The sequence below is a fragment of the Armigeres subalbatus genome, chromosome 3 (assembly GCF_024139115.2).
Source record: "Armigeres subalbatus isolate Guangzhou_Male chromosome 3, GZ_Asu_2, whole genome shotgun sequence".
Lineage (NCBI taxonomy): Eukaryota > Metazoa > Arthropoda > Insecta > Diptera > Culicidae > Armigeres > Armigeres subalbatus.
In genome coordinates, this window is record NC_085141.1 from 43,020,308 (window position 1) to 43,041,514 (window position 21,207).

Consider the following 21,207-nt stretch of genomic DNA (forward strand, 5'->3'; position numbering starts at 1 on the left):
TGAAGACAAGTGACAATGGTTTCAGTGACAAAACGAAAAGTTTCAATGCAAAAAGCAATACCAAAACAAAACATAAAATGTAAATATTCGAGCCGCCACGAAATGTCTCATAAAATACCTTATTGTAAGTAGGGAGAGGAAGTGTCATTACTTAGATCAGGATTTACCTTGGTAAGTGATGTAATCCAAGTATATGACCGAGTTATTTGCTAATTTTCGAACTGTCACTTTTAAGTTTAATTCTCCAAATGAGACAGACTCTCAGAGATCATGACGGTATCAGCTGATTTTAAACATCTCGTGAAAAGGCCTATTTACAAAAAACAATCAGTTCAAATTGCACTTTAGGCCTTTTCGCGAGACGTTTAAAATCAGCTGATTTTACCGCCAAGTAACAGTTCTTCTATGAAAGTGACAGCTTCAGGTTTGCGCAGACTGTTCAGCGATTGTAAACAAGTTCAGTCGTCTCGGCTGTGTCAAAATTTGTTATTATTAAATAATGAGAAGGCCTATTGCTAGAGCTTCCGTGCATATAATAGTTTGAATTATTGTATGTTTACGTTCTTCGATTTAACCGTGTGACAAAAAGAAACGTCAAAATCTGTCAAAACAACGTTTTTGCGAAACAAAAAAAAGTCAAAACGCACACAAACGGGACCGTCGTCAGTTTTTGTTCAGTGAAGTGGTAGTGTGAAGTTGAGAGTAAACTACAAAAAAAAACTAAACTTTGTCCATCTCGCGTAAAAGCTGCCATTTTTCGGTTGTGCTGTGCGGAGTAAAATCGGAATTTAGTGTCGTGTTTGGCTACTGTGTCCGCTTTGTGTTCCAATCATTCGATTGCGTTAATGTCCGTGAATTAAATGATCAAGTGAAATGTATCGATTATATGCGTTAAGATGTGATACCCTTTCGACAAAAAGAAGTTTGTAAAGTCCTTGAGAAAAATTTCTTCCTGCCGGTGTTTCCCTTTTTGTTCGAATATTGGCAGCAGCCCATCGGTGTTGGGTTGTCCTTGTGGGGCTGGTTGGGGTACGCGAACGGGGCTTGAACAGAAAACGAACAAGGGTTTGTGAATTTTGTGTGTAGTGGAGCGAGGATTCGTAAGAATAGTTCTGGAAATGTCTTCAAAATTGCTTAACTATCCCTCGGCCAGCTCAAATCCACATTTGGGTACCGGTGGCTCGGCGGGGTCATCGTCAACCACAAGAAACGGCACCTCCTCCGGTCATGGATCCTCTCAACTAAACTTCGAGAACCTACAATTGGATGACATTCTGTGCACAGTGTGTCAATCGGTGCTAGTGGAACCGGTATTTCTGCCGTGCCAGCATCGGTTCTGTCGAAACTGCTTAAGCGGTACCATAGAAAAAAATAATCTCAACTGTCCGTGCTGTCGGAAGCGATTTGGAACGTGGTACCGGAACGCTTCCCGGGTGAACAAACTGGTTCACGAGCAACTGTGGAATGCGATTCAGAGCCAATTCCGGGACTATTTGGAAGAGGATGGTGCTGGCCGATGCAACGGAAACGGAAGCGTTGGAGGCTGCTTTGTGCCGCGTAAGTAATGTTGTAAAATTTTGCTTATCAGTATATGGATGGAAAAATATTGAAATTGTAATTTATTGATTCTACGTTAACCTGTCAGAAGCAGGGGGCGATCAAAAAGCCACTTAGGATGAATACTTTTGGACTCTTTCCTTGGAAGAGTTCATTTTTTATTTGTTGAGAGAAAAGATTATTTAGTTACTAGATAAAGATTGTCGCTTCGATTCCCTTTGTTCTGCTGTCCGGAACATGTTGGGTACCAAGCTGTCAAATCGTATGGATTTTCCTTCTTTGACATTTAGCTCCCCTATCCTCGCCAGCAAAAGATGTTCCGGACAGCGACGACAGCGACAATCTTTATCTAGTAACTAAAATATCTTTTGTTGAGAGATTCGTAAAATTATTTATAAAAGATAAGCTAATCAACAAAATATTAAAAAAAGATATACCTATATGTGAACATCGTTGGTGAAAATTGAATTCTAAAATCTAGCAAAAATACTCTGTTGATATTATCTTTAAAGGAGTTTTAATACATTACGACAATATCGAGCTATATTACACGTTAGCTTTAAATTGTAAATAATTCTTAAGAAAGTAAATTCAATTAATGGCCTGAATATTTCTAGACCAACATTTGAAAAAGGGCGTAAATGCCAAAATTTATTACTTCTGATTTTTCGTCCAAATATAGAGCTTTATATGTAGACGAAGAATCAGAAGGAATGAATTTTGGCTGTTACGCCCTTTTCAAATGTTGGTCTAGATTTTATACCAGAAACTTATTTAAAATATCAGCTTTCAATATATGGTATAATGGAATTGTTATGATTAAGTGAGATAGGAGGTTTTCTTTTAATAAAACGTTTGGACCAGAAACATATAATCTGAGACGGATATGGCCCGCATTGTGAAAGCGATTAGAGGGGGCTATTCTGAGTTGGAGTCAGCGTACACAATTCATTACACAAAGTATATTTTTATGCGTTTTAACACCGAAATCGCTATGACGTTTCCATTAGATTTTCTGTATGCCAACGGCAAACATGTAGGTCGCATGTAGTTCGCTAGTAAAAGTTCCTCAGTACGACCTTGTGCGACTGAAGCAACCGGATATCGCAAATGCATACGCGCAGTATCTCAAAGCAGCGTTGCCAGAGGAGGGTAAGCTCGATGGGGACAATGGGCCCCTCTTAAGGATTGCTGGAATACAATCAAAGCAACCAACAACAACGCAGCGGAGAGCAATATCGGCTATGAGGGACGAAGTTAACGAAACGATCGATTCGACGAAGAATTCAGACAGGTTCTGGAGGAGAAGGACGCAGCGCGGAGGGTTTGCGTCGCAGCAAGGGAAACGGCATAACGTAGAACGATATTAACGAAAACAACGACGGCAGAAATGCCCCCTGGAAGAAGCAAATCCCAACGGGGACTATGACATGGTGATGGATCTCCGTGCCTGTTATTCAATATTGCGCTACAAGGCCGGGTGTCAATTTGTTTGTTTCATGATTATGAACGCAGCGCTCATACCGCGTCTGACGATCACCTTCTAATTGGCGAGATCTGATTACGCATTGCTCGGATACAGCGACGGGAGGAGAGACTCGGACGACGATTCAGAAAATGCAGTCAAACGCTGCTGCAGATGGGACAAGCGAGAGTGGGTGGACTCCATGGTCGACGAAGGGAAGAAACTTCGAACAACTTCTTTAAGTTTCGACGCCCGACCAACAGCGAGGCATCAAGTTACTGTGCATTGTTCTCAAAGTTCTGTGCAAAGTTGCCCTTAATCGAATACACGAGCCTATTACTATGAAACATCTAAACGACTTCGATTTGGCTGATGATACCTTGAGCTTGAGCTTGAGCTTGATTGACTGCTCGTAGTTGCTACTCCATTATGACCAGATCAGCTGTTCACAGGGCACAGGGAACCAACAGATGTTTGCTTGGGACTAGCACATATCTTCAATGTACAAGAACTGGTGATCTCATTTGTTAGGTCATTTGTTAGGCGCCTGCCACGTCAGAATGCAAGTCAATGTAGGGAAAGGGGAGGAAATGATGATGCAATCACTCGCCCACTGCAAGCCGAATATACCTCTGCACTCGCCACGAGTTCATGCGGAATTTGTTGGAATTTTTGGGTTAGGTTCGAGAGGCAGAGGTCCGTCTTGGTTAACGAGCTGCCAATGTGATAAATAGGAGAAAGCAACTGATGGAATTTCTAATTGGAAACAAGCTCTATAGTTCATTTCTAATTCTAGCAGATTACTGTTAGAATACTCAAGTTGAAGGTATAACAATAGCAATGGAAACGGTATGGAAGTCCATTTCCAGTTCTAGCGATTGCTAGAACATGAGAAATATAGAGAAAGATACAAAGTAGGAGAATGGAACGGACCTGGGATTGAACCCACGACCTCCTGCGTATGAGGCAGAAGCAGTAGCCATATGACTACCAAGCCCGTCAACTTCGATTTGGCTGATGATATTGTGAAAACTCATATGTGAATATGTACATTATGCGGAAGATATTGATTTGAAAAAATGTATTGGAGGTAACCACTTTCCCTTCGATGGGACTTGAACCCACGACCCTACAGTATGCTAGACTGGTGCTTCAACCAACTAAGCTACGAAGGACCGTCGGCCTTCGCAACCTAGCGACACTCGAAATCCATTTCTCAAGCCACGGTGAAACGGTCCTTCGTTGAAGAACTGGAGACGCGTGCTGCAGATATTCCGGAAGATGGCAACGTGGATGACCAATGGACCGCCATCAAGAATGCAATCTGGGCGAACTGCGCACCCAGAGAAAACAATGGATCACCGATGAGACCTGGAGAAAGATAGAGGAGCGAAGAGAAGCCAAAGCCGCGATAGAGCGATCAAAAACCAGAGGAGCCAAAGTCTTAGCCCGTCAACGATACTCGGCTCTTCAGAAGGAAGTAAAACGCTCATGTCGACGGGACAAGCGAGCGTGGGCAGACTCTCTGGCCGACGAAGGAGAGAGAGCCGCAGCAACCGGGGACATTCGCCTCCTCTATGATATCTTACGACGCTTAAGCGGGGCGAAAATGAATGCAACGATGCCTGTGAAAGACGCGAATGATCAGTTATTGACCGACCCAACTGACCAGCTGAATCACTGGTTCGAGCACTTCGAACAACTTTTTCAAGTGCCAGCCAGGCCATCACCACCTCGGCATGATCTGTTAGGATCCGGCTAGACGGCTAGACGCGTCAATACCGAAGCTCCATCACTGTTAGAGAATCAAACTGCCATCCAAAGCATGAAATCGAATAAAGCCCCAGGGGTCGATCGCATATCAGCTGAGATGCTCAAAGCTGACCCCATGACATCCGCTCAACTACTGCATCGTTTATTTCGTAATATCTGGGACACCGCAACTTTCCCGGTCGACTGGATGCAAGGTATCTTAGTGAAGGTACCCAGAAAGGGTGACCTGACTGTATGCGATGGTGAGCGAGGTGTTATGTCGTGAGGCATTATGTCGCTGTGTACCGTTCTCAATGTTCTATGCAAAGTCAACCTAGCCCGGATTCAAGAGAAGATCGATGCGACTCTCCGGCGGCAGCAGGTCGGATTCCGTGCCGGAAGATCCTGTGTGGACCATATTGTCACGCTCCGTATCATTCTGGAGCAGGTCAACGAATTCCAAGAGTCCCTTTACTTGGTATTCATCGACTACGAAAAAGATTTCGACCGTCTCAATCACGAGAATATGTGGGGCGCCCTGAGACGCAGGGAGTTCCTGAGAAAATCATCGGCCTCATCGAGGCACAGTACGAGGCCTTTTCGTGTAGAGTGCTGCACAATGGGGTCTTGTCCGACCCTATCCGGGTCGTAGCTGGTGTGAAGCAAGGATGTATTCTATCACCGTTACTGTTCCTCATCGTAATCAATGATATTCTGGTGGGTGCGATTGACCGTGAACCAAACCGCGGGCTGTTATGGCAGCCTATAACCATGGAGCACCTAAACGACTTCGAATTGGCTGATGACGTTGCACTCCTCGCTCAATGGCGCTCTGATATGCAGAGTAAGCTCAATGACCTTTCCGAGCGCTCCTCTTCGGCAGGCTTAGTCATCAACGTCAACATAACCAAATCGTTGGATGTAAACACGGTGACCACTTCCAGTTTCACAGTAGCCGGGCAACCAGTGGAGTATGTTGAAAGCTTCCAATATCTTGGTAGCCAAATGGCGTCAGACGGCGGTACCAAGATCGACATAGGCGCACGGCTCAAGAAAGCAAGGGCTGCCTTTGCGAGTTTAAGAAATATATGGAAAAATAGGCAGATAAGTTAACGCACCAAAATACGAGTTTTCAACTCTAACGTGAAATCTGTGCTGTTATTCGCTACTGTAACATGGTGTGTATCAGGGGAGAACACTAAACGGCTGCAGATGTTCATCAACAGATGCTTGCTGTGTATAACTCGGACCAGGGTGGCTTCACAACTGGATCTCAAACAACGCGCTCCATCGTCGTTGTCACCAGAGGGTCGGCCACACTCTACGTAGGGGCGGAAACGAAATCTGTAAACAAGCATTAGACTGGAACCCAGTGGGACATCGCAGCAGAGGCAGACCCAGAGGCTCATGGCGGCGAAGCCTCAATAAAGAAATAAAAGAAGTCGACCGAAATCTAACCTGGCAACAGGGTAAAGCGATAGCTGGACAACGCTCAGGATGGAGATCTTTCAGGTCGGCCCGTTGCACCACCGGAGGTGTACAGGATCCATAAGCAAATAAGTAAGGTCGCTTTGATAGGGCATGCTTGCGGACACATGTAGCTTTTTGTAGGGGTTTAACAGAGCCCACTGCCAAACCCCATCACATCCTAGGCAGGCCCCCTAACTCACAGAGGCTTGTAAAGCTTTTGGACATAGTCCCTGCTGCCCTGCGGTTGTAGCTGGGTGTACAAGCTCAAACGTAATGCTGCTTGAGAAGTCACGAAGTACAAAGCACGTCTGGTGGCTCAGGGATATACCCAAAAGTATGGAGTCGATTACGACGAGGTGTAGATTCTTCTAGACTATAGACACTGTAGGCACTTCCATAGATTCCGAGCTGAGGCGAAAGCGAGTGTAGCCAAACGAACTGTCACAAAGTGAGTTCGCCTACTGAAGCAGATTTGGTTGCGACCAAGCGTGTAGTTCGTTATCTGAAGGCAACTGAAGATTGAAAATTAGACGACGAAAATGGACAACTAATCGGCTATTCGGATATTGATTGGGCCGGCGACGTGAGTCCAAGAAAATGTACAACTGGTTTTGTATTCAAATACAGGTATACCTCGATTATATGGACTTTTTCGTTGCAAAAAAGTCCATATAATCGAAGCAAATTTTTTTTTCTCAAAATTTATGTTATACGATGAAAATAAGTCTTAATACACTAAAAAATATCCATTTATTTTCCTGCAGTCCAATTCGCTTGTTTTGACCTATTTATGACAATTCAGCAGATGATGAGCTTTTGTAAGAACGTAACCTTTTTCCAGTCGCAAACTTGCTCACCATTCTAAGATTACGTTAGTGATGGAGAGTTTGCCAAGCTTAAAATGTACACAATAATATACTTTTGTAGGAATTCTAACTACAGTGCCTACCTGTTTTAGCAACAAAGCAAACACTGAGTGTACGAGAAAGTTATATATTCGCATAAAAAACAAACTTTATATAAAAGGACTGACACTTGTTCTCAATCGATTTGATCGCAGCAAATTGATTTGGATGAAGAATTTTGTACCATTGTCTACTATTGAAAATTGACCGGATCGAACTATGGGCTCAGAAAATATGGCCAAAATACATTATTGAATATGTACAAGAACGCTTAGAATCAGTCTCTTTTTCTGACACTTATCTTTAACCGATCTGCTTGCAACTTGCAAGTTGCGTTTGATAGGGATTAATTTTTATGAATGTAAATAAGGGATCCTATCTATCTACCAGTGCCAATTGACCCTTCCTGTCAAAAATTGTGACTTGTTTTATTGTCTCATTTAATTCTTTGACTCGTTGAAGGTCAACTTTCCTACAGAACCCATATTTTTTTAAACCTGAAACGACTGAAGAAAAATTGGCCTAATTCCAATTCTAAATCGGGCGAATGTTAGGCCAAGTGATCCTGCATGAGCATTTAAGGATCACTCGCTTGCTGAACGGTTAAACAGCAACACTCACATTCCGGATATTCAATTTCTTTTCCTGCCGTTAAGCATCAGTATAATCCGCAAGCTTGTGCTGAACAAATATGAATGCGGCCGAGGGTTATTCGACAACACTTATTTAAATATAAAGACTTCTTGTAGATTTTTCAGTTTTTTACAGTTCAAATCATAATCAAGTTCATCCAGAAAAAAATAGCACACATTGAAATAAACTCTTCCAGTTTCCTGGACATACTGCTAACAAAATCCGTGGGTCGAATTTGCTGGATGTTAATGCGTCATCTGCCCTTCTACACGTAATTCCATGCACCAAAAGCAAGAAAAGGTTTAAAGCAAAGATCGAACAGTTAAATACGGCAACCTTATCTCATCACTTGCTTCTCATACTGTCAGACTGACAATTCACTTCTCGTTTTCATATAGCAGAGATCACCTAAACATACGCGTTATATTTTCCCACTTATTTGTAAGGACGTGGCCGAGGGTGCTGTTGATTAATGCAATATACAGGTACAACGAAATTTCCAACGTGAAAATGGTGAATTAATCCAGTCAGCCGAACAAATGATTCAATGTGGGATTTCATATATAAGTTCGAAAACATGACTTACTGGCCTTTACTTGCCCTAATATACCCTAATAAATATAAAATCAATGTAAAATAGGGTAGAATACGGCATTGGCAGGGTGCGACAGTTGTTGGCACCCTCAACAATATTTGCGTTTTCCAGCAAATATACACTATTTATGAACATAATTTTGATTCAATCACACAATTTCAAGTCTAAGCTTTCATTTGAATAAGTTGTTTGTGTAAAAGAAGTTAGATTTGATGAGTTAATCATCGAAACAAATTTGCACCTTCGAAATCATTGCCATTATTGCATTGCCAAAGAAAGCAGCGCACGAATAGCAAACTGTTACTTACTTTTTTGGATCGCCTGTTTCTTCTCTTTATTGCGTTTGACACGACAAATTAAGTACGTACACTACTTTTTACACTTTATCACCACTTGATTATCACCACAAAGAGCAAATTTATGCAATATTTGCTCTATGTTTCACTAAATAAAATCGGGACTGTTCGTTTTCTTTGGCAGCAGCACACTTCGGAATAGAGCGGGAGAATGTGTTTGTGAGTATATCAAACACACGCTAAAAAGATACCACGCACAATTCTTTGTGATTTGATTTTAGGAAAAATACGAACAAAAAATTCGACAATGACATTTATTCAAAAAAAAGTGTTAAAATACAAATGCTTCTATTCAGATTTTTACGCAGACCATGAATTATATCAAAAGTGATAGCAACACCGTAGTATTTTTACCCTTATGTGGCTGACAGGATTGTTTTCCTTTTGCAACTTCAATACTTTCCAAGCTCATAAAAGAAAATCATAACCATCCCCGTTCCTACATAGCGCATTTCAACCATAAATAATTGCCTACTTTTAGGGTATTATTTATTATTCAACTGTGAAACGTATAGTGTAAGAATGGGTGGCTCCAGCGGCTGGATAGGACAGTGCATATGAAGACTCACGAGGTGGAATATATTGTTAATATACTATACTACCAGAACCGACGAGCTTCGTTTTACCTAAAACTGATTAATTTTATATTTGTTACATTATTTAAAAGACGGTTAAGTATTCAAAATTCGCAAATTTGTATTCTATTTTTTAGTTTAATTTTCGATTAAAGCAGAAATTTGTACTTCATTTGTACGGGAGTCCCCCTTCCAGAAGAGTAGGGGCCTAATACCATCATAAGAATCTTCATCGTTTCCAAAAACCTCTACATACAAATGTTAATGCCGTTTCCTAGTCTATAAGGGCAGACAGACAAAAATTCATTCTTATGTGTATAGATTTGGTTTTACGTAGTTATGTCGAGCAGTCGTGTCTTGTACACAACCACCATGATTTTTTTTGATGAAACAAACATATCATGTAAGGACCGCAAAGATGTTGTTGATATACTTTTGGCATTACAAAACTCTAAGACTCTAAGGCATTACAAAAGACAAAAATGTAAATCTTGGCAGCGAACAAAAAGCATATAAGTTCCCTTCTCTAAAATGGCCAACATTATTCAAATAGGTTGAAAATGGTAAAAGTTATGAAACGGTCAATATCTAGGTACACGGGTACCCTATCTGCCATTCACGTCTGTTTTTTGTTGGCCGCATAAGGGTTAAATTTGTTTTACAATGTGTTTAAATGCTTTTGCCTATCTGTCTACATGACATAAAATTGATGCCAAGGCTAAAAATTCATGTTTTGCTTTAAACCAGTTTTGATAAACAATAAAGTTTGTTCCAAAATTGAGTGAAGCGAGATGAGCGTGCGGCCGATTAATATGAATGAATTTTACTACTCGAGGATATAAACAACCAGCATTTGGCACCAATACATTACCAGTTTTCTACTTCCATGTCTAGTTGCCAAAGGGAGCAAACTCATTGCTGATAATAGAAATTGCTATGCCAACAGAAGAAACGTTAACCTGTTACTTTATATTAAATTTACTGAGTTTGTGGTAAAAGCTGTTATATTTAGTGAACACCAACCATCAAAGAAAGAGCATACAAATGTATACCAGTTAAACTGGACCTGTGTTTTAGTGTAATTATTCATTATTTTTGTCATTCAATTTGGCGAATGTCTTAGACTGCCAAGAATAGGTATTTTCCCCTATGACATAGAATATTCAATAGCTTTTCAGAAACCCAAATCACGAAAACAAATTTGGGCGAAAAAAATTGTCCATATAATCAAGGTAAAAGTCCATATAATCGAAGTCCATATAATCGAAGTCCATATAATCGAGGTGTACCTGTATGCTGGTGGGGTAGTACGATGGGAAATTTGCAGGCAAACCTGCGTCACCATCGTCGACGAAATCCGAATATATGGCGCTATATAAAACTAAACCTTGATTGGACGGTAATGGAAGACAATCTTAAAAGTCGTCGCGAAGGAACAGTACCTATGTGAAAAATATGTGTGAAGGTGGAGACATGGAATTGCATTACTGCCCAACTGACGACATGTTACCAATCTGATTGAAGTTGTCTGATTGAAGTTGTCTTATAGAATAATCTTTATTAGTCCTCATATTGTCAAATGTCTCAGTCCATTGCCTACCATGATCGAGTTAGACAGATACATTAATATTATTTACTACAACTTCGGCCAACCTGACAAATCCGATGTCCTCATCGATATTATCTTCGAGTGGCAAGTCATTATGCATCCATTTCCTCATATTAGTAGGAGAGCAAATGGCATTGAAAGGAGTACTCGAAGCTTGAAATCCATCTATATCAGATATAACAAATCGATCATTTGGCAAAACTTTTTTTATGTTATACGGACCTTTAAATTTAGCAGACAATTTATGTGAATCATTAGTTCTTAGAACGATGAAATCCCCTTCCTTATAATCTGGGCATTTCAATCTTTTCTTATCTACCATTTTTTATTATATTCTTGTATTTCTCGATTTCTTATTTGTGCATTACGTCGCGTTTCTTGTATGTTTCGTTTTTCCAAATTAAACTGCTTACTTTTAACAAAATATTTAATATTAAATTACTGTCCGAATTTCTGAACGCATAATGACATCTCGTCCAATGATAGCATCAACGTGACCAAGCACCCTATCTGGTACTACAACGAATTTAATTCTGAAAAAGATATTTTGAATGTTAATAATTTTAATGCATTCGCCTAATGTCTTGAGCCTTCTCCCACCTATACCCTGATAACGTTCGCTTTTGCAATTTTGGAAAATACATTGTTTATCAAATAAACCACGTCGTATAAGTGAGATAGTGCTCCCAGTGTCAAATAAAGCTTTAAAAGAGTTATCGAAATTGTCAAATTTGAATTCTACCAGTCCATTATGTCCCTCGTCAGTAAAATCGTCCTTCGAGCGCTCATCATTTATAACTGCGTTGATAACGGGCCTGTTTGCTGCTAGTTGTCTTTTGATCTCGTAGTTTGGCTTCCGAAAGGTTGATGTTGATACAGATTTTTAACCCGAAAAATGCCTGCAGTTAGCAGCAAAATGACCTGGTTGATTGCAGGAATAGCACACATTTGGTTTCTTCGAAAACGTCCTGTCATCTAATCTGACCACCCGGAACACTTGCATGATGTCTGTAACCGTCTTAAAATTTTGAATTCTGGCTTGATTTTTTAAAATTACGTCTCCAATTCTTTCCACATTATATTCAACAAGTTCTGCTTCTTCTTTTAGCTTTTGTGCGATTAGCTTCTTCGATTGACAATAATCAGCAAACGACTAACGACCAAACCATCTAATTTTCTCCAATCGTTTCCGCATTTCAAACCCGTTGACCGACACTCCAAACGTCTGGCGAAGATCTTCCAGAGTTTCCTCATAAGATTTCAACATGAAGTCTGCTCGTGTGTGTAACCAAGTTCTTGCGGTACCTTTCAGTTGCTTGATGACAACTAATTTCATAGTTTAACAATCCAACCCAAGTGCACGCTTGGTGTTATCTGTGATTGCAATAAAATGGTTGATATCAACCAACTTCTTCAAGACGATAACTATTGATTGACGGTACTAGTCCAATGCTTGATACATTCGGTTGGCATTCACACCTTTGCACATCATTTCTTGGTAAATTGCGATCCGGAAACGAATTTGTTGTAAATCCATCACCGTGACCACCACTTGTATATGCTTGACTGGGTTGTAATGACGGAATTGTAGCATTCATAGTGCATTGAGCAGCGATACCTATACAGATTCTTGTCGAACATCAGCCTGTAGTATTCTGTCAGCAGCTTCAGAGGAAGCATTACAATGATCACCGGAAGGATCCAGTTCTTTTGATGTCCTCTGACTTCGCAGGAACATCCCACTTCTGATAATGTGGAGACTTCAATAAATACAACCAATCTGATTGAAGTTGTCTTATAGAATAATCTTTATTAGTCCTCATATTGTCAAATGTCCAATGTCTCAGTCCATTACCTACCATGATCGAGTTAGACAGATACAAGACGAGCTCGGTGGTCTAGTGGCTACCGCTTCTGCCTTATAAGCAGGAGGTTGTGGGTTCAATTCCAGGCTCGTCCCTTTCCTACTTTGTATTTCTATCTTAGTTCTTTCTGTGTTTCACGTTATACCAAAACGATTCCTACTGTTATAACCTTCCACGCAATCCCAAAAAAAAACCTCCCGTGGCACCTATGAGAGGTCGTAGAGTTCTCTGCATCTTTCTTAAGTAGGTGTCCAACAAACCATCCTTCCCCTTCCTCAGCATTCGCAAGGACGTGGCCAGGACAGATCTCGATTATTGGAGAGTGCATTGCTTGCTTCTAAGAGTTAGTGATTAGTCCCAAATCAATATCTGTGGTAACGGATGAAAGTGATGCTACTCTCATACAATAGTCTTGGCTTGTACCACCTACGAATTTGTAAATGCTAATGCTAATGATCGAGTTAGACAGATATATTAATATTATTTACTACAGTTAGGGGAAGATCCATTAATTACGAACGAAAAAATCGGCCATTTTCAACCCCGCTCCCCCCTATGTCACACTTTTTATATGAAACATCTAAAATGTTGTATGGATGGTCACACTTCACTCAACCCTCCTCCCCCTCTAAGCGTTACGTAATTTATGAATGCTCCCTAGATGATGCTCTCACTAAACCGGTGGGTGCAGTGAAGATTCTGAAGTTTTCTCGTATGATGAGGCTTTTTTCGTATGATGGCTACTTAAGTTGAGGAGGAGTGTTGGTGTGAACTAGAGATGGGTTACGGAAAAAAATCGAAATCGATTATTTTTTTATGCTAAAAAATGACTTTTTGGGACATGAATTTTTTTTCGAAATCAAAAAAAAATTGCTTATGAAATGCGTGAAACGTCGAGATCTGGTGTTATCTAAAAAAAAATGACTTTTTGAATATTATTTCGAGATAACACCAGATCTCGACGTTTTCAACGTCAGTTTGATCAGTTTGACCACTTAATTAGACAAGTAATAAGGCCGATACAAATACTTAGAACAAATTATGTCACCCTCCTCGAATTTCTTTGCCCAAAAAAAAGGGGGAACAATAAAATTTTGAGGATTGTCAAAACATTATTTAACAAATCCGAGAAGTTTTTTATTACTTATCTATTTATTTTTATTTTTATATTTTTGCCTTTCTCGTATACAAAGTAGAGGCCTTGATAAGAGAAACGCGGATAGAAAATATGGCTCTGTCAACACTGCAGCCGAACTTCTTCATGTAAGAACAACACATGAAAACGAGGAAATGGTTTATCCAGGTAAAATTTTACACACCTCTATTTAATGTGTTCACATCACATGACAATAAAATCCCATAAACAAAGCAATTGCATTTCATAACCTGTCATTGATTTGCATATATTATTTATAACAAATGTTAAATGCATTAAAAATTGGCATTCATAAATGGCATTAAATCGAATTTAGCCGTTTTCAGTATTTGAGCCGATGTTTTGGTTGCTTGACAGGTCTCTTGCTCGATTGGCTACTGTTTTTTGACGGTTCTATTGGCGGCTCATGCCAATCCGCGTTTCTCTTATCAAGGCCTCTAATACAAAGTATACGTAAAGGCTATATGTTCGCTCCAGAAATGAACTTTTTATAGGAGACCCGGAGACCCATAGTGTTATATACCAATCGACTCAGTTCGACAAATTGAGGTAATGTCTGTGTGTGTGTGTTTTTTTTCTTCCTAAGCAATGGAGGGGGAATCTGCTCAACAGACATCCTGGGTTGTCCAGGAAGTACGGGGTTAGGGGCCACCTCCAAACGACTGAGGCAGGACTGCATCCCCGACCCGCTAAACCGTTTCCATTGCCGCCAAGCCCATCGTCCCTTCGGTACTACCAGAAAGTAATGCTTCAAAGGGGGGCCAGTGCATAACGCACCCTCGAGGTTAGCTGCGTGTCCTTGCAGCACCGAACATCGTGACTCGCTTTTTCAGAAGAACACCATGGTATCGTGCCACCGCGTTGCCGGCTTTCCAGGTGGCCTTACCACGCCCTATGTCCTCGGAAGGTAGGAAGGGTCGACTTCGCGCCTGCTTTCCTCTGCACGACTGGTATCAAGAATGATGATGCCGCATGCACCCAAAATTGACCTTTCTGCGATAGGGCCTATTCGCCAGCACACAGAGGGACTTGCCGACGCCGTGCCTACGCCTGCCCCAGCCTTGACGAAGACCCCTTTCCGTCCTCGGGCTCGGAACCCCGCCCAGTTGACGGACGCCGCGAAAGTGTTGTTCTTCGCGCGGCCACTTGTTCGATAAAAGGATCGAGTTCGACCACAGAGCATGACCACCGGTATGACCCATGAAGCCGACTCCGCTCCCTTGGACCACCTCTTGTTTGCGCCTGTACTAGCCATCCTTGAGTCCACGCGCCACCTTCTGTGTAGCTCCGAGACGATTTGGGCGATAGCCGATAAAACGGCGTTCCAGCCAACTTCATCTTTACACATCCTCCGAACTAGGTTGTCCGGGGTAGTGTCCAGACCACACTACCCCTAGTGGCAAGCATGTGGTCACGCATTGCGCTAAAACGTGAGCACACGAAACCTGCGCACACCAAACACTCGGGCGAGGCCGAGCAAGTCAGCTTCGTTACCTACACTGTGATTTTGCAGCACGCTTAAACGCCGGGCACATCGAACCCCCCATGGGGTGCTTGCTGTTCACAGCTTTGCTGGAACAAATCAAACAATTGGGAGGGTTCGTGCAGCATTGTGCCTTATGTCCCTCCAATCCGCAGCGTCAGCAGAGATTGCTTCTGTCAGGGCCTTTGCAGTCCCATTGCTTGTGCCCCGGTTCCAGGCACTTGAAGCAAACTTCAGGTTGCTCGTATATGCGCACAGGGCATATCACCTCCGTTGTGAGTGCCCTCACCTTGACCGTCTCGCCTAGAACTTCCTCCGCCAACTTCTTGTAGGCGGCGCCCTTTTGCGAGACGCCCCGCTTCAGCTCGAGGATCATCTCGCCCATCCGGGTACGTCTTATTCGACGTACGTCGGCGCCGTGTTCACCGAGCTTGACGTCACTCCTCATTGCCTTCAAAACGTCCGAGTACTTAGCCTCGTCCGCCGTGATGACTAGGGCATCGCCCCTGGAGCGATTAGCGCCTACCCTAGACTTCTTGCTACCCTCATTCGCCTGGGCCTTCTTTTCGGCCCTTGACGTCTTCGGTTTCCTCTTGTTCTTGACCAGGGTCCAGGAGGCGTCATCCCCCTCTATTCCCCTGGTCTGGTGCGGCTGAAAACTTTCAGCCTGCCGTAATTCCTTACCACCGTCTTTCTTGAGTGGACGGACCTTTCCAGATCCTTCCTCCCCCGGTTTTGGAGGTACCTGGCCGGGGTTCAGCTTCCCAGCCCAGTACCCTTGTTCGGGGTAGTAACCCTCCGCGTTTTGGAGCGGCCCCCAGTGAGCTCATCCCCTGGAGACTGTCTCCCCCGTTTTTGTGTCTGCTCCGTTGGAGCAGTCACCCCCAACGTACCGCAAATACTTGAGCCTCAGTCTGGGTAGACTTTGGTACCACCGTCTTTGCTGGCACGCCCTCGGTCGATTCGACCTTGCCCGAGTCCGCGAATCCTTGGGCCTCAGTCTGGGTAGACCTCGACTCCACCGATTTCACGGGTTTACACTTGGCCGTCCCGACCGCCCTCTCCAGCTTGGCGTCCAGCATCGACTTTCGAAATTTCTGCAAGCTCCTCTTGAGGTACTTGCTGATATTATGCTTCGATGACGCTAAGTCGATGATGGCGTCCAGCTGTTACGTCGCCACCTCGAAGGCCGAAAGCCCATCGCGTTTGCGGTTCATCGCCTCCACAAGCCATGGGCCGTCAATAACCCCTACCGGCGTTTTTTTAGCCGAGAGGAAGGTTGAGTGACCCACGCTGGCGCTGCGCACTGAGCTGCCGACTATTGCCTCTGGCCTCCTAGGCGGAGACCTGAACAACCCACCTCTTGCGAAGGGGTTGTTGCCTACACTACTACCACTAATTGAAGAATTGCCTTGGTTTTCCATTTTGGTCCCACGAGTTGCTCGGGAAAAGAGGTCCACCACGCCAGAGCCCAGCATGACGCGGTAAAGGACAATTACTGTGGAGGGTGCCCAGGTACCCCACAGGCTCCGTTAAAGGCCTAGCTTATTATTTCACCCCCCTGGCCATGCATCCCCTCGGCACGGGTCGCTTGACGCCTTGGAATTAGGGGTTAGGGACGATGGTCCCGGTCTAACTTGCAGTGGCCATGGGGAGGGGTCGTCAAGCCCTTGGACAGTCTCTGCTGCCCCCTGTGTGTGTATGTGCGCAAAAAATGTCACTCATTTTCAGGCACTTATTCTTAACCGATTTTCTTGCAAAAGATTGCATTCGACGCAGAATCCTGTCCTATTGTCCTATTGTCCTATTGAAAATTGGCCGGATCGGACTATGGGCTCGGATGTTATGGCCAAAATAAATTTTTTAATACAAAAATCGCGAAAAAATGTCACTCATTTTTTAGGCACTTATCCTAAATCGATTTGCTCGCAACAAATTGCACTCGACAAGAATCCTTTCCCATTGTTTCCTATTAAAAATTGGCTAGATCGGACTATGGGCTCGGAAGTTATGGCCAAAATATATTTTTTATTAGAAAAATCGCGAAAAAATGTCACTCATTTTTTAGGCATTTATCCTAAACCGATTTGCTCGCAACAAATTGCATTTGACGCGGAATCTTGTGCCATTGTTTCGTATTGAAAATTGGCTCAATCGGTGTATGGGCTTCGAAATTATGGCCAAAAAAATTTTTTGCAAGAAAAGTTCTCACTCACTTTTTAGGCACTTACTCTTAGCCGAAACACATACAAAATTCTGACTCATTTTTAAGGCACTTCTCTTTAACGGATTTACTCGTAGCAAGTTGCTTTCGGCGCGGAATCTTGTGCCATTGTTTCGTATTGAAAATTGGCGGAGTCGGACTATGGGATTTGGAATTATGTCCAAAATACATTTTTTTACAAAAAAAATCTCACTCATTTTTAGGCACTAACCTCTAGCCGATTTGCTCGCAGCAAGCTGCATTCGACGCAGAATCCTGTCCCATTGTTTCCAATCTAAAATTGACCGGATCGGACTATGGTCTCAGAAGTTATGGCCAAAATAATTTTTGTTCATGCCAAAAGTGCTTAGAAATTACTCACGAAAAAAACGATAAAGGCACCATCACCGCTAGGTGGATTAATCTGGTTTTTTTTTATATTTATATTTATTATTTAAACAAGCGAGCGAATTTGAATTTGTTATTCCCAGAAAGTATACACAAACGTGCATATTTTCTGGGAATAACAGAGAGAATAATAATGCATGTAGCGATGTTCCGGAAACTCACTAAAATGCAGAACATGCGTACGGGCAGATTAAATTCGAGTATCGATGAGAATTAATAGTTCAGTTTTTTTAATTATTTCTTTTGTTTGGTCATATAAGCAATGAATCAGTCACTTTTCAATCTCATTCCATTACAGAAAGCGAAAGTGTTATCCACCTTAGCGAACCGGGAGAAATCCGCAAGGAGTACGAGAACGAACTACAGCGATACCGCAAAGAGCTCATAGAAGAAAAGAAGAAGGAACTGGCGGCATCCGAAAAGTACATCATTAATCTCTACAAGCAAGAGGGAATCATAGATTTGGTAGACAGTAGCGACCACCTATCCATTTCGTCTACAACAAGCACTCCAGAACCACCAGCACAAACAAATGCAAAAAAGCTACAACCACCAGCTGCCAGTACTAGCAGTAGCCATGAGGCAAAAGCGCACGAGCCGATCCAAGACGAGGTGGCCGGCCCTTCAGGTTCTGGGAGTGGAGACCAAGTCCATAAACACTCTCAACAGGCGGCTCCCGATCAGAACAATGCGGTCACAACCAGTAATCACAACGTGCAAACTACTAGTCGTCCGGAGACCTCGAAGTCTCAATCCAATGGAAGGTTAATATCTTGCAAATTTCGTATCTATCAGACATATTGTAAACCTTTCTCGTTTCAGTGTCATATCCATTTCGTCAACGTCGTCCGCGTCCGGAGCCTCCTCTTCGTGCATTTCGTCCGCCTCCAGTCGGTATAGTTTAATCAAACAGCAGCAGACCTCGAAGGCGCATAGCTCGAATCCGCCCGGTAAACATGTTAGCAGCATCAGCGGTTCCAACGCCGGGCCAGTGGCCAAGAAGGTTTTCACGATGGCCGAGCTGAATCAAAACGAGCTGTGTGTGAAGCCTACCAAGCTTCACCGGAGAACCTCTAGTCAAGCGGTGGAGGACGACGAGGATGACGATGGCGACAGCTTACGGTCTGAGTTGAATCATTTCAAGCCAATCTTCACGACGACACCCAAGAGTTGGTAAGAAACTTAGCGTACCGATGTTTCCTAATCTAATCTTTCGGGATAACATAAGTTTAAAATTCTAGTATATTAACGAACATATTCAGAAATTTCTTAAATTTAATAATTTTAATTTCAGCTTTTCGTCTAAGGCAATCGTTCGAGTTCCTTCAGTGCGACCGGAAACCGGATCGCTGCCACAGAATACCGAGTGTTTTAGTCCCAGCAAAAGCCCCTTCAAGCCAATTGATCCAACAACGCCACGTCGGTCGGCTTTTTCCGTAGTAAACGTAAATTTGTTCACACCTGTAACCACCGAAGTCGGGGCACAAAAACGCCAGAAACGAAGAGCAACGAATTCTGCAGCAAAGAAGCAAATATCCTCGCCTTCGTCCGCTAAAACGACGAAACGAATCTCTAAAAAGTCTATTAGCTCGAACCCTGACATGGAACCTCGTAAGCGGAAATTGAAATTCTCCCCACACCCGAAGGGAAAGGTGAAAGAGGAGCCATCCAGTAAAGGCAGCATTAACAGCTCCAAAACTAAAACATCGCGAAAGAGTCTGACTAGGCAGCCCAGCCGGCTGAAAAATCTGATCGTCAGTGATCAGCAGCGGCGAGAAGCAATGATCGAACAAGAACGGCGAGACTTTGAGTTTGCGCAAAAGTTGCAGAAGAAGCTCAATCGCACAAGAGGAGCCACTTTGCTTGTGGTAGAGCCACTTCCTAGAGATGCACCAAAAGTTGTAGCTAGAAAGCAGAACAGCAATTACTCATTGCGTAGGCAAACGGTGGCCGTTCTTCCAGCTACGACGGTTGCAGAATTACCACCACCAAGGAGTACCACATCCACATCCAGCAGTGGTATAAAAGGGGTAGTTTCTCGCAAGCGGAAAGCACCATCCAAAGGGGATGACACGGTAAAACCTGACCAGCCATCTACTCGGACGACGGCAAAGCAGTTTAAAAAGCCAAAGTTGCTGGCAGCTGCAACGAATGCGCGACGACCACCGAACCCGAAGCCAGAAACAGTAGTAGCAACGGCAACAGGAGAAAGCGATAGCAGAATCCTACGACGGTCCACCCGGATTAGGTCTTAGGAAGCAGAACGGATAATCCTATTCCTTTCAACTTGTGATGTTTTCTGTTGTCATTGTTACCGGACCGGATGCGACGGAAACTTGACGATCAGAAGAGGTAAATGTGATCTTGGTAACTCAAACACACCGACTCTAGGAGAGGCGTACGCGTTGATGGGTGATGACCGACTGATATGATTAAGGTAAGTGACTAGAATTGTATGGATGGAACGCGGCACGACTATTGCCGAAACGGATACGCGAGTGTGTTTGATCTACTTATATTTATTATAACCATTAATAGGATATGTAAAATGAATCTAGGATATACTTATTTCAACTCACCGTTTGCCGAAGCAATCATTTTCCTTATTCCTTTCGAATTAGTGCAAGGAGAAGCATATTTTGTTTTATAATTATTACTCAAACCAATAATGTAAATAGTTGTTTTTAAACTGTCGATCATCAATCCCCTGCTAGGGGTTTAAACTTAATCAGTACATGTAAACGTAACAATCTTGCTTGGGTCCTCTTTTCAAAAAAGCATTCCCAATAATAGCATATACCTAGAAATAGATAGGTAGGATCTACCGTCGCTATGAAACAGTAAGACGGTCAACGAATTTGTTTTTTTTGTTCGATTATTCGCTACTCGGCGTATCAACTTGTAAAATATGAGTAGTATTTCTATAAGTGTTTGCAGTGCTGGTAACACAATGCCAGAATGATAGATAAAAATACAACGACAACTCGAAAATATCGGAGGCCAAATGTGTATATAACTTGAAGAAACCCATCAGTTTAAACTTGGATAGATATCGTTCTAATGTCTTTTATTTTAATAAAACAAAATGTTTCGTAATGGAATTTTATATGCGTTTGTCAATATCTGACTCAATTATCTTTGTTCATTTATACAGACATTACTGACAACTAACGAC

At 42.6% G+C, this 21,207-nt stretch overlaps 1 protein-coding gene across 1 annotated transcript; it reads left to right on the top strand.

Annotated features, from left to right (window-relative positions):
* Positions 1 to 646: 646 nt before the first annotated feature.
* On the top strand, positions 647 to 21,133 carry LOC134223275 (E3 ubiquitin-protein ligase RNF169-like). Its single transcript, XM_062702426.1, has 4 exons — positions 647 to 1,557; positions 18,331 to 18,796; positions 18,855 to 19,205; positions 19,327 to 21,133. Exons 1-4 carry the CDS (start codon positions 1,119 to 1,121, stop codon positions 20,285 to 20,287), a joined length of 2,217 nt encoding a protein of 738 aa, XP_062558410.1. The 5' UTR covers positions 647 to 1,118; the 3' UTR covers positions 20,288 to 21,133.
* Positions 21,134 to 21,207: the final 74 nt, after the last annotated feature.

Bases quoted from the DNA above. Each gene is read 5' to 3' on its own strand.
- LOC134223275 (XM_062702426.1), top strand. From the start codon at position 1,119: ATGTCTTCAAAATTGCTTAACTATCCCTCGGCCAGCTCAAATCCACAT. The intron at 18,797-18,854 runs GTTAATATCTTG...TTCTCGTTTCAG, and splicing joins AAGTCTCAATCCAATGGAAG to TGTCATATCCATTTCGTCAA. The intron at 19,206-19,326 runs GTAAGAAACTTA...TTTTAATTTCAG, and splicing joins ACGACGACACCCAAGAGTTG to CTTTTCGTCTAAGGCAATCG.